This window comes from Ictidomys tridecemlineatus, chromosome 11 (genome assembly GCF_052094955.1).
Source record: "Ictidomys tridecemlineatus isolate mIctTri1 chromosome 11, mIctTri1.hap1, whole genome shotgun sequence".
NCBI classification, from domain to species: Eukaryota; Metazoa; Chordata; class Mammalia; order Rodentia; family Sciuridae; genus Ictidomys; species Ictidomys tridecemlineatus.
This window is the reverse complement of record NC_135487.1, coordinates 12,648,224-12,674,887: the sequence shown is the minus strand read 5'-3', so window position 1 is coordinate 12,674,887 and position 26,664 is coordinate 12,648,224. Positions and strand designations below refer to the sequence as shown.

The window sequence follows — 26,664 nt, the reverse complement described above, 5'->3', positions numbered from 1 at the left end:
AAACTGTCTTTTCCTATTCTGGAGAGTTGACTTTGTCAATGGCATTAGCAATTGCTTATATGAACACATCATATATATATGTACACACACACATAAATTTATGTGTGTGTGTACATATATATGGAATTCCTTTAGAACTACTGCTTAACTAGATCATTTTACTTTTTAAAATGTAATAGATTTTCCTTGAGCTGTACTGTGTTTAATAAAGCTATTTTTATGCTTTGAATGTGGATTAAATTAAATTGACCTATTTTATAACAGGCTGCTTTCCTGTTCAATCATGTTTCTATCAATGCTATTATAACTACCAAGTGCATTTGTTATGAAAGAACAAACAAGAATGTGCTTTTATACAAAAGTACACTCGGGACAGAGTTTAATGAGAATTTTCAAGAAAATTCCTGATTTACAAAAGATGCTCAGGGCCCAATTTATGAGGGGGAAAAATAGTTATAAGTCAGTTTCAAATTGTGTTACTTAATCCTTTGAGGCAAAGACAGATTGTCCCAGGTGTCCACATGTAAGCCAAGTCATGTGAATTAACCAAGAAAGTGTGCCAGACCAAAGACCTGGAGATGGTAAATTTAGTCTGCTAATCAGCTTCTCAAAAGTCAATATTGCTGCAGGGTCTTTAGGAAATAGACTAAGAAGGTGGCTATTTTATAAGACCTTAGCCTTCCTGTGGCCATCCACACTAGACAGGAGCTGGAAAATATGTAGGAATTTCTCGGGTGAACATCTATTACCAGGATTCTGCTCAGAACAAGCAAACTACTCAGCAGAAATAAAGATATGGATGGCAAATGTGGAAGTCTTCAATGGTGTGCTCTGCTTCAAGAAAAGCCAAACTCTTGGGCTGTGGTTGTAGCTCAGCAGTACAGTGCTCACCTAGCACATGCAAGGCCCTGGGTTCGATCCTTAGCACCACATAAAAAATAAATAAATAAAACAAAGGTACTGTGCCCAACTACAACTAATATTAAGGGAAAAAAAAAAAGAAAGAAAAGAAAAAAAAAAAGAAAAGCCAAACTCACAAAAGGGTCCTTCTAAATGAGTGCATACAGCACATGATTCAACTTTCAGAATTCTGACAGCTGTATAACTTTCAAGAATGCATAAAATAAGAAATAGCTGTAGACATATAACTAAAATATAATTAATTCCCATGTGGGCATATGTAGGAAAATGACAAGCTTAATTATTAAAGGGAAGCTGGGAAAAAAGAATTATTATCAAGCTTATACAAACACAATTAATTACACGTTCATATTACATTTGTGGGGGGGTACCCTGGAGGTGCTAACATTTATAGTGTCAGGTTCTGTATCACCTTATGTGATTTATTATGATCCTATCCTTCAGAATAGGAAACAATTCAGAAGGAGTAAAGTATTTATTTACTACACACAACTAAAAAAGTAGAACTCAAATCCAGGCCAACTCCAAAGTCATGGCTCTTTCCTATACCAAGGGCTAAATAAACTTCATGGAGAGGTTCCCATAACCACAGGGGTCTAATCGATTGTTATATGGGACAACAAATGCTTTTCTGGACTGTAACTAGGCATAAGTATGTTACTATGTTACTCTTGGTCCCTCAAGGAAACAACAGAAACCACAGATGTTTGACTTAGCAATGGTAATAAAAACCTGAGGGGCTGGGGATGTGGCTCAAGCGGTAGCGCGCTCGCCTAGCATGCGTGCGGCCCGGGTTCGATCCTCAGCAGCACCACATACCAACAAAGATGTTGTGTCCGCCGAGAACTAAGAAAAATAAATAAATAAATAAATGTTAAAACTCTCTAAAAAAAAAAAAAAAAAAAAAAAAAAAAAAAAACCTGAAATTACTTAGAATCAGTGAGAAATTGTCAACAAAGGAAGCCAGGAAATACTTCGCTCTGTGCACTGGCTAGAGATAAAATGAATCCAAATGGGCTGAAGACTTATAAATTGCTGAAGAGTATTTTCCAGTAAGACCCTTCTTCTCTAATATCTCCAGCACCTCTAGGTCCTCATCATTTCTATCAATAACTGGATTATCATTTTTGCAAGTATAAATATAAGAATTAGGGTTTCATTATACCCTATGTATATCTATGTATATTCCATTGTTGCTATTATGTTGTTTCCTACTCTGATTCAAATAAAAAATTCAATAGAGAACCAGGTACCAATAGTCTCTTTCCCTTACACACATGGATTTAATCAATGTTTATTAAGTGGAAGGCACTAGGGAAATTTTTCTTTACTCTTAGAGCACATCAGTCAAGTATATAGTATTTATTCTTTGAAAAATGGGAAGCAGTATAGTGGTTATACTCCAGTTATGGGGATATGTGGGCTTGCAGGAAGAAAGATTAAACATGATTGTGAATACTAGTTGGGTTACTTATGACCTGTGCGACTTAGTCCTTAGGCAATTATATAACTTCTTCAGGTGTCAACTTCCTCATATGGAAAAAAGGAAAACTGGGGGTGTGCCTAAGTGCTACAACACTTGCCTGGCAGGCATGAGGCTCTGGGTTTGACCACCCCCCCAGCATTGCAATCAATCAATCAATCAAAATATGTGATTGAAGCTCCTGTAATTCCAGCACTTGGGAAGATGAGGCAGGGGGATTAGTTGAGCCCACTAGTTTTAGGTCAGCCCAGTCCACACAGTGACTATCTCAAAACAAAACAAAAAAAACAAGAACACTTGACAGTGCCTATCCCTGCCTGGGGAGAAGTGAGAATGGAACAGCATGTTATGTGTAAAATGATTGGAAGAACAGGGCACTGCACTTAGTAACTGTGATTTATGTTCTTTCCCCACTTAAAAACCATTTCAAGAACAAAATGAAATTCCAAATATTTACTGAGCACTGAAGGACAAGAGGCCTGGCTTCAATAAGAGTCACAGATAAAGAACTACTTTCTCCCTAGAGTCTCTGTGATCCAAAAGGGATAAGAAGTCAAGCAGCCAAAAACATGACCCAAAGCAGAACCTCCACGCCATGAGAGAGTGTTTTCAAGATCTAGAGGAGGAGGTGGGGACACATTTGGTGGTGAAGACTTTTTAAAGTCTTCAAGAAAGAGTTGGTATTTTAGTTGTCTTGGAGGCAAGGTGGACTTTTAACAGCTGGGACCTAGAGGATGAGAGCACATTGAATGGAGCAGAAAAGCAGGGAAACCAGGAGTGGCCCAAGGGTGAAACACCAGGCAAATCCAGGAAGACAGCAGATGAGGCCACAAAGGAATCTTGGGCCATTCCACAGAAAGCACCAACCAGAACCTGGGCCATGGAGTCTACGCAGCACCTCACTTAGTAGGCAGGGTACGTCTCCAAGAGGGTTCAGAAAGAAGTAACATGACTAAAGCAATGCTTTAGGAAGATTCAGCTAATGTGTGCAGGATATGGACAGAAAGACATGTTGCTGGCAGAACTTATAAGGCTGTAACAACTAATGAAGTGTGTGTGTGTGTGTGTGTGTGTGTGTGTGTGTGTGTTTGTGAGTATATTTGGGTCAAAGGAATGCTGAGAACTTCTACCTGGATAACTACAAAAATACTAAGGCTATTTACAAAAGACACCAAATAACTTTTTAATACCAAATTCCCTTAATGTTGATTTTTTAAAATATCTACATTGTTTTCAAGAATATTAAACAACAGCAAAGTTAAAAACATTTTCTAAGCACCAATGCTACTGAATTAAATTTTCTCATCTAATTTTTACAATAAACTTCTTTCCTGAGCCTCATTTAATAGATGATAAAACTGCAACTTTGAACCCAGGCTGCCTGGGCCCCTCATTGCCACGCTATGCTGCCCACTGCAGTCTCCCTGGATATGTGAAACTACTACATTAACTTTGGATTCACATGGAGACCAAACACCTTCCAAAACTTGTGGTGTGTGCATTGTGTGTGCATTGCCTTAGTTATGCAAACTGAGTATCTGCTGTGCACCAGGCACTATGCACAGCCCTGGGGAGTAATAAGTTCTGCGCACACAAAGTTCACTATCTAGTGTTAGTACCAACTGATAATTAAAAACAAAGTGCAAGGCACAATTACAGAAAAAGTATGTACTAGAAGCACTAAGGAGGTACTTAACTACCAGGGAAGGCAGCAATAGCAATGAGCTACAAGGAGTTCCTTGTCACTAAATTGTCAAGTGGGACGCAGAACACGAAACAAAACAGCCTTCTGCCATATTCAGGGTCCTGGTCTCTAAGCAATAGGGAAGAAATAAATGAATTTAAATAGCAAAGCAAATGTTAAATGTGGACTTTGTATAGTCCATTCTGGCAGAATGAGGACAGATTTGAAGAAGTTTCCAGCAAAGATACACACAGCAGTTAGAAGGATACCACTGTGGTCAGAGGTAAGGTCCAGACTTCAGGTATGTTTTGGTTTGGTTTGGTTTGGGTTTGGGTGGTACTAGGGATAGAATCCAGGGTCTGTAGCACGTGATGCAAGCATGCTTTACCCCTGAGATACACTCCAAACCCAAGGACCAGACTTCAGATTTTCGCTTCTCTGTTCATCTGACTGACAAGGTTACCTATATATTCTTCATTCTCTCAACAGCTTTCCCTTGACCTTGCCAGTATTCCATGCTAGGCAGAACTGAAAGATGGTATCAAAGGCAGGCACTGTGGGGTAAAACAGGACTTCGGTCAAGACTGGAGTCTTCTGAGGAATGGCAGTGAGCACACTCAATGACAATTCTTGGGTAAGGGATCCACAGATAAGGAAGGATATGGTAGAAAGCCTCCTGGACAAAGACGAATGACGGCAAAGGAGGTTAAATATTTTTAACATATACCAACATTTTTGCACTTAAGACACTGTTGATGCAAATGATGAATCAAGTCAGCGTTCGCAAAGGAGTTGGAAGGACCTGCCTGAATTTCAGGGCTTCCAAAAACACATTTTTTCACTGTGTAAGTGCTTTTTTTGGTAGTTTTTGTGGTGCTAGGGGTGGACCAAGGGCCTTGCACTGCTAGGTGAGCGCTTTGCCACTGACCTATGTCCTCAGCAACTTTTCATTGTCATTCAATCCACTAAGCCCCATTATAAATCTGAGTCACTAGACTTATATACGCTAAGAAACCGAGTGAAGAGAAAAAAGTCATTTAAAACAGAAGGTGCTTTGCCACTGAGCCACATCCCCAGCCCTGATATAAATTTCACATTGTAGGTAGAATAAGGAAAAAAGTTGATTTTTCAATGCTCACAGATAATCTTTTCTGGGAGTACATAAGATTAGTAGCATTTATTTAGTGTTAAGACAAAACATGGGACAGGAGCAGTAATATATTTTGGCTTCTAATTAGAACAGGATATTAGTGAGCACACAAGCTCAGGGCTTCTCACACTCAAGAGTATGTTGAAATGGTTAAAAAAAAAAACAACCCTACAACTAATAGATTTTAGTTTAGTCATCTGAAATTATGCCAAAAATTTAACAGCTTTCTTAGGTCTATCTGCCTAGTAAAAAGTGAATTATGTTGCTTAAACTGTTTGCTTCAGTTAATCATTTAAAATCTATCCAACAGGAATTGAGGTTTATATGTGTAGGATCTGACAAAAAAAAAAAATCAGTAACATTAGTTCTAACTTGTAAACATTTGTCAAAGTAACATTAAGTACAAATCTGTCAACAATTATGTCAGCACATTACAATAATTATAAATTATCCTAATTTATAATGGCATTCTAATGGTTTAGGTTAGATAATGAACACTGAAGTAAAAGCTCTGGATTTCAGTTCCTCCCAAATACATAAGCTGTTAACTATTAATAGTTTCAATATTCTACCTGAAAATAATAATTAAAGTAATGTGGAAAATCTCCATAATTTTATTATTTATTTATTTATTTGGTACTGGGGACTGAACCCAGGGGCACTTTACACTGAGCTACAATCCCAGTCCTGTTTTTATTCTCTGGTTTGAGACAGTCTCAACTGTTTCCCAGGCCAGTCTCAAACTTACAATCCTCCTGTCTCAGCTTCCTGAATAGCTGAGATTACAGGCATATGCCACTGGACCTGACTTCCATAATTTTAAACAAGCAACTCAGTCACACTGCAATGTGCTTGTCTCCTCCTGTCCCACTGTGCTTCCCACTCATGTCTCCTAACTGTCTTCTAAATCCACCTTTTCACCTGTGGAGAGCCTCCTTTAACAACCATCAGATTTCCAATTTGCACACTCAAATTCACCCTTCAGTTCTTGTTCCTTTCATATTGCCTAAACAGCATTGTAAATTAGCTTTTCCCACTTCTTCCTTGCCCTTGAGGCAGAGGATTGCAACCAAGTTCAAGGTCAGCCAGGGAAATTTAGCAAGACCCTATCCCAATAATTTTTTAAAAGTGCTAAGGATGAGCAGGGTGCAATGGCGCATGCCTGTAACCCCAGCAGCTCAGGAGGCTGAGGCCCTAAGCAACTTAGCAAGACCCTGTCTCCAAATAAAATATTTTTTAAAAAGGGCTGGGGATGTGGCTCAGTGATTAAGCGTCTCTGGGTTCAATCCCCAGTACCCCCCACCCCCAAGAAAAGAAAGGGCTGGAGATGTAGCTCAGTGTTAGCATGTGTGAGGCCCTGGGTTCAATCCCCACTACCACTTAAAAAATATATATATATATATATTTATTTATTTATTTATTTATTTTCCAATGGACTATGACTTTATAAATAACATAGTTCTTTTGTTTTGTTTTACAGGCATGCACTTGATTTAAAAACAAAACAAAATAAAACAAAACCTTAAGAACTGTGGGCTATGCTTTCTGTAAAGTCATTCTTATTATTTTGGGATTTCTCCCCCCCTTTTTTTTGGTGCCATGCTGGGGATTGAACCCAGGTCTCACACATGCTAGGTAAACACTCTACCACTAAGCCACAGCCCTAATCTTCCTTTTTCTTTGCTTCATTCCCACCTTGTGTTTGCTGCTGAACTCACACATGCACACAGAGGGACGCGTGGCTGTGCTGTGTGCTAGTCGGGAGGCTGGGGTAGCTCCGTGTGTTGGCACTCCAGATACTTTGTGCTGGTGATTCCTAGTGGGTGCTGTCCTGAGCACTGCAGGGTCTTCAGCAGCATCCCTGCCCCCATCTGCTAGACACGCTCACTCCCTCACCCCCAACACCCCCAACACTCCCACCCCACCCTGCGGTGACAACCAAACACATTTCCAGACACTGTCAAATTTCCAAAGGTAAGGGAGAAAAAACAGAATCACCCTTGGTTGAGAAACACTGGTCTAGGGGGTTATGATTTATAAAATTCTTTCATGGCCATTATCTTACCTTGGGTCTTGGTGAAATTACGTAGGGGACTGGGATGTAACCATAGAGTGGTGAAGTGTTTAGCTAGTCTGTGCAAGGGCCTAGGTTCAATCCCCAGCACAGGGAAAAACAAAACAAAATGAAAAACCATATAGGGATCAGCATTCCAAATTTACTACTGGGGATTGAACCCAGAGGTGCTGTGCCACTGCCACATCCCCAGTCCTTTTTATTTTTTGAGACAGTGCCTGCTAAATTGCTGAGGCATTGAAATTGGGATCCTCCTGCCTCAGCTTCCCAAGCAGCTGGGATTACAGGCATTGTGCCACCACACCTGGCCGGAAGTAGAAACCGAGCTCAGAGAAGGCCAGTAACTGCCCAAGCTCACTTGGTTCTAGATCCCTCTTCCTTTCACTATCTCACACTGCTTCACCAGTTAATGGAAAGCAACATGTAAGATCCCCAGTTCCCTCATCCTGACAGGGAGAGGCTGGTCCCTTCCTTCCTCCCTTCTTCTCCCTCCAGAGTAACCTTCTGTGGAAGTCCAGCATATTCAACAGATAAAAAGTAATTGCTTTTTGGAGTTCAAGCAGCATACAGGCCCCAACTCTTCAACGCCATCCTTCTCCCAGAGGGGCTGCATAAACCCTAGGGCTCTAGAGAACACGTTCTGGAAACTGGTGACTAACAAACTCCTTCATGTTACACAATTCCAAACAGTCATCTCTTGGTTAGGGGAGGTTTCTGGTGTGATTATAAAGGCTGAAACAGGAACCAGCCACATTCAGCAAAACTAGTACCTTAGACCAAGCTCCCAACTAAGTTACAACTGGCAGTAGGGGCTGTTGTAAGACCCCAATGGCTGGATAAATCCAGGAGGAGATATAAAGGGGATCAATGGACCAGTAAGCAGCAGCCTCATGGTCAAATCTGTGTGATATCCAGGACACAGGAACAAACAGGTTCCAAACAAATCACCCTACATGAATAACCCTAAGGAATGTATTTCAACCTCACTGGGATCAATCTGTGAAATAAAAGGGGTAAAATATATTGTGTTATCAGCAATGAAATTTTACTTTCCCAATAAAAACAATTTCAAAGAGAACAGACACATAGAGCTTCTCCACTGAGTGGGGTAGGACAGGCTGGAAACCCAGCTAAAGATCCACTTGCCCACCTCCCCTCACTTTCTTTTTGGTACGTACTCCAGCCATTAGCAAGCAACCTCAAGGGTACTTTGGAAGACATTTTAAAATGACCGCATCGAATGACTTTGAAGGAACAAAATGGTTCCTTCTAGCTCTCATACTCTTATCGTTCTGGGTATAAATTCAAGGAGGTTATTCAACTGGAGTATCCAAGAAAAGCAACAGTGGGACCTCATATCCACCAAGAGCAAACCCATTAACCTGCCAATGAATGAGAAACTTCATTAATGAATGCCAAAATAATTTCACAGTTGGTGAAAAGTTTGAAGAAACTTCATTTTACTAACATGCTAAACAGCAGAATTAGACTTGTTTAAGGATCATTAAATTAAAACTACAGGGTAACTGACTGAACTCAATAAATGAAATTTTCAGAAGAGAACTGGACCTAGACAACTCTACCTAGAGAACACTAAACTGCAGAGTTTGGCCTCAAACTTGTGATTCTTCTGCCTCTGCCTTCTTAATAGCTAGGATTACAGACATGTACCAACACGCCCAGCTAATGAATGCTTTTAAACAAACTATTCTTATTTGTGTATTTTCCTTTTTTGGCATGCTGGGGTTTGAACCCAGGACTTCATGTGTACTAGGAAAGTGTCCTACAGTTGAATATACCCTCAGCCCCTGTATATTTGAATTATAAAAACAGCAAAGTTATTGATCCTCCCTACCAAGCATCATTATCATTCCCTAGAGATAATATGAATTAAGCTTATTACTGTTTATCACACATATATAATTCCATTTGTAACTGATAAACAAGCTTGACGCTCTGCACCTTACTTTTTTCACTTCACATGGAGCACCCTCCCGTGACAGCATATTGCTAATAGCTTTTATTGAAAGTATAACATACATAGAAAGTACACATTTCGTAAGCCATTTATCAGTTGATGGACATCTGGGTTGTTTCTAGTTTGGGGGTATGAATATTATGAATATTAACATACAAATATTTGTGTGGGACACACATTCTTGTTTCTGTTGGGTAGAATTACCTATATCATAACTTTATAAGAAACTGCAAAACAGTTTTCCAAAGTGGTTCTACTATTTTACATTTCCATCAACAGTGTTCAAGAGTTCCAGTTGCTCTATATCTTATCAATGTTAAGTACTGACAATCTTTAAAATGTCAGCTATTTGAATGGGTGTGCAGGGGTATCTTGCGATTTTAATTCACACTTCCCTAATGAACACTGATGTTAAACATCTTTTCATATGTTTATTTACCATTATAACTAAGTCTTTAAAAAAATTCTACCATAATTTATTTTGAGTTCTTTACATATTCTGAAAGCAAGTCCTTTGTCAGATGGATTCAAGGCAATATTTTCTCCCATTCCACGGTTTGGCTTTTAGGGAATGAACCTAGGGCCTTGTGCAATAAGCTACATCCCCAGCTCTTTTTTATTTTGAAGCAGTGTCTCACTAAATTGCCCAAGCTAGACTTTTTTTTTTTTCTTTTAAAGAGAGAGTAGAGAGAGAGAATTTTTAATATTTATTTTTTAGTTCTCGGTGGACACAAACATCTTTGTTGGTATGTGGTGCTGAGGATCGAACCCGGGCCGCACGCATGCCAGGGGGGTGCGCTACCACTTGAGCCACAACCCCAGCCCGCCCAGGCTAGTCTTGAACTTGTGATCCTCCTGCCTTTGTATCACAAATAGCTGGGATCACAGGTATGCACCACGTACCCCATAAAGTGTTTTGTTTTTGGTTTTGGCAGTGCCGGGGACTGAACCCAAGGCCTTGTGCATGTAAGGCAAGCACTCTACCAACTGAGCTATATATTCCCAGCTTCTCCATGTGAATTTTTTTTGTTCTATTAATGGTGTCTTTTGAAAAGCAAAATTTCACTTTTGATCAAATCCAGTATGTCTTTGTAATTTTTGCTCTTTGTATCCCAAGTAATCTTTTGTGACCCTAGGTTCGAAAAGCTGTTTCTCCTGAATTTTCTTCTAGAAGTTTTGTAGCTTTAGCTTTTACATTAGGTCTATAACCCTCTCAAGTGAGGTTCATTTTTATCTCTATATGAATACTCAGCTGTTCTAACACAATATGTTGAAATTTTTTTCTTTTCTCATTATATTGCCTTTGACAAAAATGAATGCCAGATATTTTTGGATCTATTTCTGGACTCCCTTCTTCTACGGATCTCTATGTGTATTCCTTCTCCAATATCACACTGTCTTATAGCTTAAATCTTACGAGCAGGTAATATAACTCCTCCAATTTAATTCTTAAAAAAACAAAAACAAAAACAAAACACTTTGGTTATTTTGGATGGTTTATATTTTCATATAGAATTTAAAATCAGCTTTGACTTGGGGTGTAGCTCAGTGACAGAGCATGTGCCTGGCACACATGAAACACTGTTCAATCTTCATACAAAAATAATACTCTTCTCAATTCCTAAACTTCTTTGAGTATTATTTCTCTTGCTAGAAAAAGGGACATTAAGTTTCCTCAATGAGCTTCTAGGAAAGTAAAAAGGGGATATTAACATACCAAATATTGTGGCACATTAACAAGCTTCAATTAATGTTAGCTTTCTCTTTTTCCCTCTTGGCCTTTAAATAAACAGGAACAAATCTAGCAATGCCCTAACATTTCACTAGTGGGTCAATGGCCATAGTAAAAATATTACCAAACCAACAACTTTTATAAGTAAATATTTGTATTTTTACTTGGATTCAGTATTGAAATGCACTTGCCAAAGAAAGCAATTCAGCATATTTACTAATAAACTGTTTCAGGCCACATTTTAGGAAAGCATAAAACCACAACCAGAACAAAAATTTTAATGTTTTCAAGTTCCATATAGCGCCTAATTACATTATTCTGTAATACTAACAGAAAATCCTCCTCTACTAGGATCACAATGTTCCATTATTTATATTGCTGCAGCAAATGGAAAAAGTTATCTTTGCTCACACTGTTTACAAATACATAAAGCAAACAAATATGGCTACCAATTCAGCAATTAACATGTACTAATTTGAAACCCAAACCAGTAAACATCCAAAACCTTTGAAGTATTTTAGTTTAGACTAATTGATATCACTCCATGAAATGAAGAGGAATCAGTTTGCAAACTTGGGGTACCAAAAGGCAATTTCTGGTGAGCCACCAACGCTTTGTGGTAACCCACATTTATGAGATGAATTGATACTTAAAACAATGATTTGCTTTCTTTTTCCGTGACTTTATTCAATGGCCTCTTTCAGGAAAGTATTTTTTAACATTAAAATGGCTTTAAACTATCAATCTAACCATACTTTATTGATTATTAGAAGAATACACAAAATCTGCTGGCTAATCCTAAGGCAGGTCAGCTGCTCATGTACTGTCCTATTTTCTTAGTAATGAAGGAACAAGGCCAAAATTCTTTTTCACGAAGATGAATGCATGGCAATTCAATAAGTTCCATCTGTTGACTGAGCCCTGCCTCACGACATTAGAAATTAAAACTGCAAATGTTACTTGGACTCCCCTCCTGCCTTTCTTATTTGTCAATGGGAACAACTCTCACCTGGGTAGGCTTGGCATCGCCTGAATCCTTGTGCTCCTGAGCCCTTATTTCAAGTTCTGTTGAGTCCCTATCTTGGTTCTATTTCATTTGTCTCCTTTCCACTCCTGCTCCCATCTTAGCTTCAGCTTTCTCTGTTTTATCATCTCATCTTCAGCATGGCTCTGCATATACGATCTGTAATACACGATCCCATCTCCTTGCCTTCATTCTAGCCCTCCCCAATTGTCTCATGTAATATTTCCAGAAATTCAACCTCCATCCTCTTTGTCTTAACAGCCAATGATTTTCATCAAACGCTAAGTACAGAACTGCCACACAATCCAGCAATTCCATTCCATATGAAAACATATGTCCACACAAAGATGTGTACATCTCCTATAGCCCCAATACTTAAGAGGTTGAAGCAAGAGGATCACAAGTTGGAGCCTAACCTAGGCAACTCAGCAAGACTCTGTATCAAAGCAAAAAGTAAAAAGGGCTGGGGTATAGTGTATAGCTCAGTGGTACGGCATCCCTAAGTTCTACCCTTAGTACCATTAAAAACAAAAAATAAAAATCAAAAAACTTTGTACACTTAATTACAACAGCATCATTAAGAACAGTCAAAAGTGTAGCCAGGCACACACCTGTAATTCCAGTGACTTGGCAGGCTGAGGCTGGAGGATTCCAAATTCAAAATCAGCCTCAGCAACTTAGCCAGGCCCTAAGCAACTTAGCAAAATCCTGTTTCCAATTTAAAAAAGAGGGCATGTGGGGCTCAGTGGTTAAGTGCCCCTGAGTTCGATCCCTGACACATACGCACACAAAGTGTAAACAACCTAACTGCCCATCAGCTAACAAATGAATAAACAAAAGATGCTAGGGCCATACCACAGAATATTATTTGGTAACAAAATATAATAAAACAATGACAAATGCTACAAGATGCATATACCTTATAGACATAACACTAAGTGAAAGAAGCCAGACACAAAAGACACATATGTTATATTTTCATGATGTGAAATGTCTAGGATAGGAAAGTACATCAGTAGTTTTGGGAGAGTGGAGGCGGGATTTGGTAATGGGAACAACTGGGCCTAGGGTTTCTTTTGGGGGAAATTAAACGTTTCTAAAATTAGATTGTAAAGACAGTTGCGTAATTCTGTGAATTTACCAAAACTGTATCCTTTTTAAAAAATTTATTTATTTTTTTAGTTATAGTTAGACACAATACCTTTATTTTATGTATTTCTTTATATGTGGTGCTGAGGATCGAACCCAGAGTCTCACACATGCTAGGAGAGCGCTCCATAAATTCTCTTATGATATGTGAAATATACCTCAATAAAGCAGTTTTGAAGAGAGATCAATATTTCTACACTCCTTTCAGGAAGTTAGTTTTAGACTGTGTAACAATCTATTTCTATACTCCAGTTCACATGAAAAGATCATGATTTGGTCTCTACCAATATATTTTTTAAAAAACCAAAGAAAAAGGTGATGTCTTTAGGAGGAAATCCAAACTTGTTAACAGGTTTATAAGGATCTTCCTTGGGGCTAGGGTTGTAGCGCAGTGGTGGGGTGCTTGCCTAGCATGTGTGACGCACTGGGTTTGATCCTCAACACCACAATAAAGAAATAAACAAATAAATAAAGGTATTGTGTCTATTTACAACTAAAAAATGTTAAAAAGGGGGGGCTTTCCTTAACTACTTCCCCCTTCTACCTTTCCTACCTCACCTCTGCCCTTCCCCACAAGTCCTTTGACTCCCACCTCCCATGAGTCTCCCCCTTTAACACATAGTAGTTACAAGCATGCGCTTTGAAAGGCCAATAGAATGGGGTTCAATCCACCTCTGCAGCTAAAGCCCACGGCCACTGTGAGCTTCCATGTCCTCATGGAGAAAATACCCCACACAGTTACATCTACATATTCTCCCAAGATGGAGCTCGAAAAATAAGATGCCCTTATGTATGCTACCACAGTCCCAAGCTGAGTACAGGACAGGCTGCTTGTAAGTATCAATGGCTTGCAAATTACACTAAGGTAAATGCTCAGTAAATGGCAGCCATTCTCATCATTCCCCAAGGGAGCCAGCCAGTGTCTTTCTGTCTGTCTCTCTCCTCTCCTCTGAGACACTGTCTGGCAATTTATGAGGCCTGGAATGCAGTTCTCCACCTGGTTCACCTATTAAATATCTATATATTCTCCAAGGTGAAGCTCAAATATCACCTCCACCTTGTCCTCCAGGCCCTCCAGGCCAGGGCCAGGACCTATTCATGATGCATCATGCCCCTTACAATAGCTGACCATAACAACTGCTGATGTTAACTAGTTTTGAGAAGCATATATAAACAATTACTATTACACATAGAAACCGGAATATTGATTTTCAGGCTTCCATACCGCCATCAACACCCAACATTAGAGTCAATGTGTTAATTATTTTACCTTATGACTTCTACCCTTCACTTCTAACCCCTCATAGCAGGAGTAAAATAGAGGAAAAGGGACACAGCCAATGTTAAAGTTTTCCAAGTCACATTAGGGATTCCCAGGACCTGGATATGAATCCAGGAAATACTGGAATCAGATATTCCTCAAAGCATCCTCTGGTACCTCTGCACTTGAGGCCTTGCCCACTATCACCTATCACACAACAGTACCAACTTGGTCACAAGAGCCACAGCCACACTGCCTCCAGCATTCAAGAGTGAGCTATATCAGGCCTCCAAGGGCAATGGCATGTCTCCCTGACTATCAGTGCGGGGCTCAGGAACTCTCACACCACAAACAGCAGACGCCTGGAAGTCTTGCACCTCTGTGATATTATCATCTAAAAATCCTATTTTCCTTGTGAAATAGTAAACAGATATAATCTCCAATTCAGTCCAGAGTGCTAAGAACAAACTAAGGGCATCAGCACTGCAGAGATCAGAACTACTAAACTTGCTACAGTCATAAAACACTATGCCTGTTGTACTCATTAACAAGAAATGTGTGGCTTACTCATGCTGTGGGTGCACACAAGACAAATTACTCAGTACATACAAGAAAATGAATGGCACAACCCTTAAGCTGAGCATAGAAAACCAAAGCATTCCATAAATCTGATAAAATTTAAAAATAAATCCATAAAATTAGCAAAAACCATTAATGACGCATTCAAATAAAACTAACGGAACATGCCATTCATAAAATGTAATATTCTTCACTCCTTTTTAATTTCCTGCAATAAGGCTTTGGCACTACTGCTTAAACCAACATCACCCTCTACTTGTTTAAATGCAAAGTGCTCTCTGGTTTGTTTCTCGGTTGACTACTCTCAAACATACCTAATTCTACTTTATTATTAAGATCTACTGACAGTAATTTATATCCCCCAATGAAACATAAAGTTGGTAAAAGTCCCAAGAGTTCAAGGACACATGATCAAACATGTGAACTGGCAAAAATTCACATGAAATCTACTTTACTCAGACTTTTCCATTTAAATGCTAATTTATTCAGTTAATAAAAACAAGCTGAGCAGCAAATATGGACAGAGAAGATAGTCTACAAAATTTTCAACAATATATGTCATTCATTTGATAATACAGTGAGTGCTGGTATGCTTGAGGCCCTGACTTCCATTCCCAGCACACACACACACACACAAAAAAAAAAAAAAAAAACCGGAGAAGAAAGAACAAAGGCTGAGAGAAATAGAGGCAAAGAGGCAAAGAACAATGGCACATTGTGCCTATCACTGAGTAGCTCCTGTCCAAAATCAGGGAAGCATGTGGGTTTTTCAATCTTGGATCTTAATATAACAGATCAAAAATATTGCAAATCACCTATCCTCTTTCCAAATTATTTGGCACAAAATAGTTTCGGAGGTTTTGCGTTTTTTTTTTTTTTTTTTTTTTTTTGTACTGGGGATTGAACCCCGGGCTGCTTTTCCTCTGACCTACAATCCCAGTCCTTTTTTAATTGAGACAGGGTTAGCCAAATTGTTGAGAATCTCATTAAATTGCTGAGATTGGCCTTGAACCTGCAATCCCCCTACTTAGGCCTCCCAAGTCACTAGGATTACAGGCATGCACCACCATGGCCACAAAAATTTTTAAAAGCATTTTTTAAAAGCACATGTGCTTTCAGCATACTCTGAGAGTTATTTAATTTGATGTACAACATCTTCACTACAAAGAAGCAGTTATAGTCACCTTTTGGAATGGTGACAAGGCTCAATGGAACAGTGCTGGCCTATCATGCTCAAAGCCCTGGGTTCGATCCCCAGCATCATATAACAAAAGTCACCTTTCAGCAAACCAATAGGAAAAGAAATGAAGATACTTGTACAGAGGCAGACAGATTGAAAAGGGCTCCCAAAGGTTGATCTCCAGTCACTATGGTATTATCCCTGTGGTCTCTGCAGAGAGAGTAGGAAATCATCAAGATGGAGCTTCTGCACTGACCCTTTCATTCCTGTTTACATCTTCCACCAAATCTCATAACTATCTCATGGTAGGCTGCCAATCCCTGAGACTCAATCTCTATATTGAAGTACCAGAAAAGCAAGCATCCAGAGACTTAAGAGAGCTTCACAAATTCACTATCTATAGGGAAAGGAAGCAGCATTCACCCTCATGGTCTTAGACACTATTCAAACAGAGCCTCTTAGGCCTTTGCGCTCTTCCTTTTCTGCCCTTATCTAAGTCCATTATATATGTGGGGATAAGGGGGAGGGGTACTGGGAATTGAACCCAGAGTTGCCTACCACTGAGCCATATCCCCAGCCGTTGTTCTTCATTTTGAGACAGAGTCTCATCAATTTGCCAAGGTTGGTCTTGAACTTGGGGTCTCCTGCTTCAGTCTCTGAAGTTGCATGTGCAAAAGTGAAGGCAACTCAAACTCCCTGAAGATAAAATGGAATCTAAGATACTTCACAATCATGACGCTACCCAAACCAGCCTTTTCTTTTCTTTAGAAAGTAGAGCCACTAAAATTAGGATGCCTGGGTTCTAATGCCAGCTCCCCAGCTTCTGGCTACTTTACCCTCTCTGTAATTCAACTTCCTCCTCTGTAAATGTCCATGCTGGTCTGTGCCCACTCTTTCATCCTGACTACCCAAGTCCAAAGTCATTTACAAAGGTCAGCTGAAGGCCCACTTCCCTTGAAAACTCTTACTGGATGACCTCGGCCGCTCCCTTCACTTACTTCACTTACTTTACAAAAGTTCTACAGCACAAAGTCTGAAGCTCTCATTGTAACTTTTACCTGTGCATCTACATTATCTAATTATTCCCCACCAGCATCCCACTCATGATGCTGTCATGAGTGACAGAGACACTGCTGCTTCAGGTGGTCATCAGCAATACAATATTAATATCAACAATATTACTATAACCAATTCCTGAATGCACTGTCAGACACCATGATAAGTATTTTATATATTTCCTTAATCCATCTTGGTAAATCTCTCTACTTCCATTTCATAATTGAGGAAGAAACCTTAAGGTAGAAAAACTAGTGAGATGAGAGCAAAGAGAGTAGAGAACTCAAACTCAATTCCAAGTCTTGGAGCTGCTAAGTGTTAAGTTGGGAGTGATATGGTAACTGTTTCAAAGAATTTCATTTATGAACTCTTTTTTTTTTTTAAGTTGCAGATGGACACAATACCTTTATTTTGTCTATTTAGTTTGTTTATTTGGTGCTGGATATCAAACCCAGTGTCTCACGCATGTTAGGCAAGTGCTCCACCACTGAGCCACAACCTAACAATTTATTTCTACAATCTTCTAGGGGCTGCAGATACAGCAGCCGATAAACCAAAACATCCCTGCTTGGGGCTGGGGATGTGGCTCAAGCAGTAGCCCGCTGCTGGCCTGGCATGCTTGTGGCCCGGGTTCGATCCTCTGCACCACATACAATCAAAGATGTTGTGTCCACCGAAAACTAAAAAATTAAAAAAAAATTTTAAAAAATTCTCGCTCGCTCTCACTCTCTCTTTAAAAAAAAAAAAAATCCCTGCTTTCATGCAGCTTACAATCTTCTTTTCCAATATTTTCATTCAAGTACATAATTCTAAGTCCTCTTAAATGACCCAAGATTTCCATACACACAAAAAAAAATGAAATATGGATAATAAAAATTAGTATGGAAGAAAGAGCATGGTACTCTACTCCGAGCCAGAAAACCTGGGCTGGATTTTCAGCTTTGCCTTACTGGCAGCACGTTCCTGGGCAAATTCCTTCACCTGACTCCCCATTTCCTAACCTGTAAAAAGACTGTTTATGAGATAATGTATGAAGCTGCCCACCTAGCACAATGAAAATATGTACTGGTTTCAATCTATAAACAAATTTCCCTCTCTCCCCTCCTTCACCCACTCCACGCAGTTTCACAAGGATTTCACAATTTGTATCATCACTTTGTATATGTTAAAAACTACTCGGAGTTACACTGAGGACGGAAAAGTGACCGAGCTCTTACTTTCTAGGGTAATTCTCATTCCAGATCATCCTCACCGGCTCCAATTTCAGGCCCCAGACGACTGTGATTCAGATAAATTAGGTGACAGGTCGGGAATGACAGCAATTCACATGAGGGCCGGGCAGTGTCTATAAAACCTTCCCTCCCAGTGACCTTCTGCAGAGGCACTTTTGTTGCAGCGCGAGAGCAAGGTGGCCACCCGAGCAGGCCCCACGCCCGGAGCCGGGAGACGCGGCACCCGGGCGACTGCCGAGCCCCTGGCCCGAGGCTGTGTCCCTGCACACCTGTCTCCGCGAGGAGCCCTGGGGCTCTTTTGCCACTGCCACTCCGCCGGCCACCTCGCCGGCGCTTCAACCGCGGCCATCCGCGGCGGCACAGGCTCCTCGGCCCGTGCCCCCCGCCGCCGGTGACCTCCCGCGCTTGGGTAGTCGCCAGGCCTGACCCCGTGCGACTCCCCTCCCGCCCTCCGCGCCGCTCGGCTCCGAGCCCGGCCCGCCAGGGGCGGGAGGCTCTCACCTAGCTTTACCACCGCATCCGCCATGCACCGATCCCACTTCCTGCCGAGGTCTGACTCCGACATGTTCCCCTCCCGCGGCTCCAGCTTTCCTTGCAGCCCGCCCCCGCGCTCCCACTCTCGTCAAGTCTCGCGAGAGCCGGCCGAGAGCCGGAAAGGCCGGCGCTGGCGCTCCAGATATCGCGAGATGACCCGAGTCTCTCGGTCCCTTCCGTTTTTTTCAGCTGGTCGTCAAGGTGACGGGTTGCCTGCAGCCCGGAGGTGACCCTGACCTTGAGCTGTCAGGGGTTGCGATGCTGACAGCTTCCTAGGCGGCGTCCAGAGCCCGATCTTAGGCCTTGCCTCTGCACCACCTGCCGAAACGCTGGCCCAGAAAACGTCGAGGGCAGGAGGGGGCGCGGCTCTCGACCCTCGGGCCTGCGCCCACCCACCACCGAGGGAAACGGCCCGGCAGAGGCCACCGCTTGCCAATCAAACGGACGCTCTTTTGACTTCCTTACGACGTCCGACCTGACTGTCCGTCCCCCCTGGACACCGCCCTTTCCTAGTTCTCTTCTCCTCTTCTCTAGGCGTCCCCCAGGTCTGTTTTTTTTTCCCCTTCAACTGTTCATAGGATGTGGGTTCTCATATCGCCCCCTGAGTAATGGCGACTACCGACCGCTACATGGTATCCCCAGATCGGACGTCGGCCTCGAGCTCCCAGTTCCAGGAGCCGAGCGGCCTCCCTACAAGTGTCATCAATTTTCGTCTTCCGCGTTCCCATCCTCCATCCTACCCACAAATGTAAACCTCACAAATGAGAAGCTACCAATGACTAGTTGACAGGCGGCGTCTGTCCAAGCTTCGACGCTGCGTTCATTCTAGGAAACCTACTCTAACCGAGTTCACGGCTGCTCCCCGCTGCATTGCTCCCCCATGCAATTCTCTACCCCGGTGTCGAAACACCTGCTTATAGATGTTATTTGCCAGTAAAGCTAGAAACTCCTTAAGGATCTGAACTGCCCCTTCCTTATCTGCACACTGCTGGTTTAGGGCACAATACCGTGAATAGTAGGAACTTCTATTAAATATTTGTTGAGCTGAATTGAATGAGTGTAAAATGAATTACAAAATGATTGAACTAGAGACAGAAGTTCTGTTCTGGGAAAACTAGCATCGCATTTGTGTTGAAAAAGATTTCATTTCACTTCAGGTTGAGATTAGTATCTTCGTTTTCACGGATTTGGAAACTTCGAGAAGTTAGGCAATATGGGAGATGCACAAGGCTCTGCACTGTGTAGATTTAGAAACTGACAGAGGCATTTTTATTGGATTCAGGAGAGTTGTAAACTTTAGAAAGAGGTAGAGAGTGAATTACGAAAGCGATCGCAGGCAGATGGTATAGCAAGAATTCCGGAGCCAGGCTGTCTGGATTCAGATCCCAGCTTTGCCGTTTCCGAGCTTCTATCCTTTATGCTGTATTTCCACTATTCCTTCCCCAGTTCAATGTTTTGTGCACTGTGTGGTAACCCCAGCACTAGGACATTATATAACACATTGTGTTTATTTATTTAAAATAAGTTTCTCAATACTGAAGTTACAAATGTGGAAAGCAGGAAAGCTCCAGAGAACTCTGCTGTTGAATTGGATTTGAAAGTGTTACTATGATCTCATGGTATTTAATAAAATATATTTTTTAAAAAAGGATAGATAGGAGGTGGGGCATAACTCAGTGGTAGAGTGCTTGCCTAGCATGTGCAAAGCCCTGGGCTCAATCCCACCACTATACACACATTAAAAAAAAAAAAAAAAGTTAGATAAAGCTGAGTTCGGTGGTCCATACCTGTAAAACCAGTGGCTCGGGAGGCTGAGGCAAGATGATGGCAAGTTCAAAGCCAGCCTCAGCAACTTGGGAAGGCTCTAAGCAACTCAGCGAGATCCTGTCTCTAAAAAAAAAAAATATTTAAAAAGGGCTGGGGATTTTGCTCAGTGTTTGAGTGCTTCTGGGTTCAATCCCTGTTACCCTCCCCCCACCAAAAAAGATAAAGGTGTACACTTGTGTGTTCATGTACATATGTTCAGTGTATGTACAAATTTCCTGATCCTGCCTACAGACAGGGCCTAAAAGCAAAGACAAACCAGTAACAATAAGCAAACTGAGCTCTTGGCTTCTAAATACCATTCTCTACTAAAAGGACCAGGGCTCCTTGGAAAAATGACTTGAGACAGCAGGACTGGAGCAGGGAAGATACAAGACTAGTCTGGAATATCTTGTGTTGCAAAATGAGGAAGCCCATGAAGGATGATAGTGATATGTCACAAGTATTTTGATAACTACCAACTGTCTCAAGAGTGCTCAGCTCGGAACTGGAACCCTGTGCAGTCATTACCACTATTATTAGCCCTCCTCTCCATTGTCCAACCCACATCTCACAAAGACAAGCTTGCGTTTCGAATAGATAAAAACAGACTTTAGGAATAAAACAATTTCACAGCAAGAGGGCCAGCATTTTTTCTTTTTACCCTGAACTGAAGGAAAGTAAAGTAGTGAAAACTCTCAGGTAAGTAGACTAGATTTTAGCCTCCATTGGATCATCAACTAAACATAAGCCTTTTGTTTAGTTTACTAGGTTGTAAAGTCAGCTTCATTAACAAGGCAGATTAGACTATTTTATAGCACCGCACCTGCGTAAATAAAGGTCTTTTAAGATGCCAGTGATTTTTTTCATAGTTTTCCTTCAATTAAAAACTAATTCCTTTCTTAAAGGGAGAGTCACACTTTTCATTTCATATCTTCTTTCTCCAAGAAGTATCTCATATCATTTTGCCCCTTTGGGAGTGTGTCCAGAATCAAATGGCTACTCTGTTACTGCTTTCTTTGATTCCAAAGTTCAGGTGTACCCCCCTTTTTATGTAGATATATGTGTGAAATATGAAAAGCATACAGAAAAGTGCTAAGAACATAAATGGGGCTTAACAGATTGTTGTAAAATGACATTGTAGCACCTCAGAAGCTCCTCCCCTGTGTGTCCTTTGCCAGTTGGTATCTGCTCCATTCCTGCTAGCATAACTCCTAATCTTTTTATGTTATTAATTCCTTGCTTTTCACTACATGCAACTTCCTGGTTATATACCCTTAAACAATATGGTTTTATTTTGTCTAGCTTTGAACTTAATATAAATGGAATCAAATGTCTGTATACTGTGGTATTTGGCTTCTTTTGCTCATTGTTGTGCTTTAAGATTGTTTCCTTGCTATATAGTATTCCATTATATTCTATTTCTTATTTATTCTATTGTCCATAAATGTTTGGATTGTTTCCACATTGGGACTATTGCCAACAAGTTTTCTCATTCTTATCCATATACTACATATGTGTATACATATATGCTCATTGGTGTACATCCCCCACAATCTTGATACTGGGGATTGAACCCAGAAGCACTCTACCACTAGGCTACATTTCCAACCCTTTTTTAAAATTTATTTTTATTTATTTATTTATTTTGAGGCAGAGTCTCACTAAATTGCCCAGGCTAGCCTCAACTTGCAATCCTCCTGCCCCAGCCTCCTCAGTCACATGCACCACTTTTCCCAGCCCTAGTATACATTAAAAAAATTTTTTATGTAGATTGACACAGTACCCTTATTTTATTTATTTATATGGTGCTGAGGATCGAACCCAATGCCCCATGCATGGGAGGTAAGTGTTCTACCACTGAGCCACAACCCCAGCCCCTAGCATACATTTTTAATGGATAAATACAAAAGAAGAGCAATAGGGAATGCATATCTTTAGCTTTATTAACACTGCCAAATTTTAACACAAAGTGATTATTAATATCCTCACCAAGAGTATCTGACCATTTCTGATACTCCACATTCTCACCGACAGTTGGCTTTTATTTACACTTCAATATTGTTGCCAATCTGCTAGGTGTGTGGTGGTATTGCTACTAGATCATGTTCTCCAAATGTTTAATGAAAAAACATAGCCAGGCACTATGAGGCACACCTGTAATCCCAGTGACTTGGGAGACTGAAGCAGGAGGATGACAAGTTCAAATCCAAAACTCAGCAATTTAGTAAGGCCCTGAACAACTTAGCAAGACCCTGTCTCAAAATACAAAACATATAAAGGGCTGGGGATATGGCTCTGTGGTTAAGCGCCCCTGAATTTAATCCCTGGTATGAAAAAAAAATGTATACACACATGTACTTGTAGTAGGAGTGAGAGATTCCAACAGAGGCTGAGAGTCCCTGAAAAAGTTGTAAAGAAGTCAGACACATCTCACTAGCTTAATGTTTTGCTAACTTGAAGCAGGGATACTGGGTTGAATAGTGTTTATATTCTTCCCAGAACCTCAGAACATGAGCTCAATTAGAATAGGAATTTACAGACGTAAGTAGTTGAGATTCGATCACACCGGAATAAGACCGAGCACTGAACCAAAATGACTGCTGTCCTTATATGAAAGAAAAGATGCAGACACAGAGGAAGACAGCCATGTGGCAACAGAGGCAGGGGGGTCTGACTTATGAGGCTGCGAGCCAAGGAGACCCAAGGACTGCCAACAACCACTAGAAGCCAGGAGAAAAGCAGGGCATGATGCTCCCTCTGAGCCCCTGGAGGGAAATCAACCCTACCACCACCTTGGTTTTGGAGTCCGCCTTCAGAACTCTGAGAAACAGCATTTTCTGTTTCAAGTCACCTAGATTGTAATACTTCATTATGACAGTCCTCAGGGACTAGCACCAGGGAACACCTGCACTGGAAATCCTGACAGCTGCATCCCAGTCTGCTCTGCCACCAGCAGCGGCAGCATCACCTGTCCTGACGGGTGGGCGTGCCCATCAGCTCTCCCTTATGTTCTCCTACAGGCTTCCAGCTGCCTCCTGCTGGTGAGGGCTCTGCTGGAGGCAGTGCAACGTGGTGCAGGGTTCTGCACCTGTCCCCCTTGCTTTGCAAATGGCCCCTTTCTTTATTAAACTCTCCATTTCCAAGTTTGTGCAGAGTGTGGCAGCTGTTTCCTGCCAGGACCTTGACTGATAAAGGGACCCACCCCATTCCCTCCCCAGCCCTACCCCGCTTGTTTCCTTCATTTGAGTATCATGGGTGGCAGTTATCTCTCTGATAGGTTACTCCTCCCTCCCTCACTGTTTCTCCCACCAGACAGCAAGCCCTGTGAAGGCAGGGACTTTCCTTGCTCTGTAATTATATCTATAATGCCTTGCATAGTGTCTGCTACATGCAGGCATTTAACTAGTATTTCTTTGATGAATGAATGAATGAAAACCAGGAGCAATATCTTTTTTTCATTGTTATATCTCTAGCACTAGCCTTGCCAGAATATCTAGTGGTGCTCAGCTGATGTTCTGTGTTCTCATGTGGCCCTACCTCTGAAGCCAGAGTTTCCCCATGTGGAACACAAGCGTAAGAGAAAGGACCAGAGTGGGGTTCAAGTGTGGCTCTGTGATCCATTTGTGTCTGAATGGACCTTGGAGAGAGTCTGAGTGTGAGAAAATTCTTGGGAAGGCAGAATTGGTGCATTTACCTACATTTAAAGCTGCACCACGTTGCACGCAATTTGTAAGAGCATGAGTTTAAGACAAATATCACTAAATTACTTTGGAGTGAGCTTTACAGTGAGCGTCAGTGGAACTTTAAACATCATAGCTTGAGTATTAATATTCCAAAGGCAGCCAAAATCATACATTTGTCCACCAGGCTGACAATGTCAGGTTAATTTTTATTTAATTTTTAATGTTTTTGTTTTTATGATCTTAACTATCATGGGATAACTTGCTACCATTTGCTTAGTTATTTTTGGGGGGGCTTATTTAAAAATTAGGGTATGCATAAATGATTTCTTACTCAATGTAATGTGTTTGTTAGAGAAAATATTTCTAAACATGAATCCAAAAGGGGGAAAGAAATTCTTGGCAGGGAACATGTTGGATAGCTGCTTCTTAATTCCTCTTCTGTCTCACAACCAGAGAAGTAGGCATTAGATCTGTCTGCTTCTAAAGTTATACCTTCACCAGGGGACAAACCTAAGGCCCATAAATACTAGACAAGTGCTCTACCCCTGAGCTGGACACTCAGCCCTGAATGTATGGCTTCATTTATTGTTTTCTTGGCATCCTTAGCTTTTTTCAAATTCTCAAAGGAACCCAGGATCCATCCAAAGGTTAAGATCTGTTGGCCAGGAGCCAAATACAGGGAGGATGCCAATCCCTCCAGCAGAGGGCAGTGACACCCATATTCACTGACCTCCTTGACCTTGACATTGGTTAATAGGAGTTTCCAAGGTTCAGCCAGGTGGGACTGACCCAAGGCCTCCAAAAGGCAGCCTTGCCTTTCCTCTGCACTTCCTGCTCAGCTGACTTTGAAACCCCATTTCCACATCATGGGATTCAGGAGCTCCAGGGAAACCCCTTCTCCCATCAACCTCCTGAAAGGGCCCAGAGTCTCTTTCCAGAGACACACTTTTTCCAAGCTTTGTTGTTCCCTTTTCAATGTTGGTTTCTCTTGCTTCCTTCACGGACATGTTTAGATTGCCAGAATAAACACTGATTCAGAGGTCCTGGTGGAAAGACATTTTCAAAGAAAATTTGAACGAACTAACTTTTGTGGTTGGATGCCCTCACTTCTAGAATGCACATCTAGCCCCTCGCATAGCCTTCAAACCCTTTTGAGAATACTTCCACCCTCCCTTCAATTCTGTCTCCCACACCAAAGGCCTCCTTCTTGGTCCAACTATTCCTGCAGTTTCTTCTGCTTTGCAACAAGCTGGGGAAGAGGTCACTCTTTCCTTCCTGGGCTTTGTTTTTGTTTTGAAACTTTCCCATCCTCCAGTCCCTCCTTCCTCTGTGGAAACAGTGGAGCATAGAGGTTGAGGGATTGGGAAGACCCAGAAGCAAGCCACATAGACAATCCGGGAGAGCCTGGCAGGCAGAGAGGGGTAAATGCAAAGACTGGTGGCCCTTGAGGGCAGTATGCCTGTAGCAGAGTGCCAAAGCAGGAGAGGAGGCCAGAGAGAAGGTGGAGAGACACACTCTAAGGCCTTACAGCCCTAGCAAAGACGTTGGTTTTATTCTGAATGAGATGAGACAGCATTAGAGGATTTGGAGGGGAGGAGTGATACCGTCTCATGTTTTACAAGAACCATTCTGACCATTGCACTGAGAACAGAATGCTGGGGACAGGGCAGGAGCAAAGAGCCAGGGAGGAGGCTACGCAGTCGTCCAAAGGTGGTGAGAAGAGGCTGGGTTCCAGGTACGAGGCTCTCTGTATTTGTGGGTTTGCACCTGTGGATTTTAACAGCCACAGATGGAAAATATATGGGAAAAGAATTGCATTTTTACTGAACAGGCATTGACTTTTTCCCTTAAAAACATAATATAACTATTTTCAAAGCATTTGATTGCTCTAGGTATTATAGGTAATCTAGAGATGATGTAAAGCATATGGAAGGACATGCTTAGGTTCTATGCACATACTGCACCAGACTTCAGCATCCCTTCATTTCTGTATCCAAGTAGAGGGGTTCCAAGAACAAATCCCCCATGGACACCAAGGATGGACACCAAGGATGGACACCAAGGATGACTGTGCTTTGGAGACAGAGCTTGTGGGGTTTGTTGATAGTTGGTTGTAGGGTGTTTCAAGGGGGGAGAGA

At 41.4% G+C, this 26,664-nt stretch overlaps 1 protein-coding gene across 1 annotated transcript in view; it reads right to left on the bottom strand.

Moving 5' to 3' along the window:
* Micos10 (mitochondrial contact site and cristae organizing system subunit 10) overlaps positions 1–19,161 on the bottom strand; it is a 28,425-nt gene extending 9,264 nt beyond the window's left edge. Inside the window, exon 1 of the mRNA XM_005317531.5 lies at positions 19,005–19,161. Within this exon, the coding sequence (XP_005317588.1) occupies positions 19,005–19,068 (64 nt within the window). The 5' untranslated portion in view covers positions 19,069–19,161. The remainder of the gene's footprint in view (positions 1–19,004) is intronic.
* Positions 19,162–26,664: the final 7,503 nt, after the last annotated feature.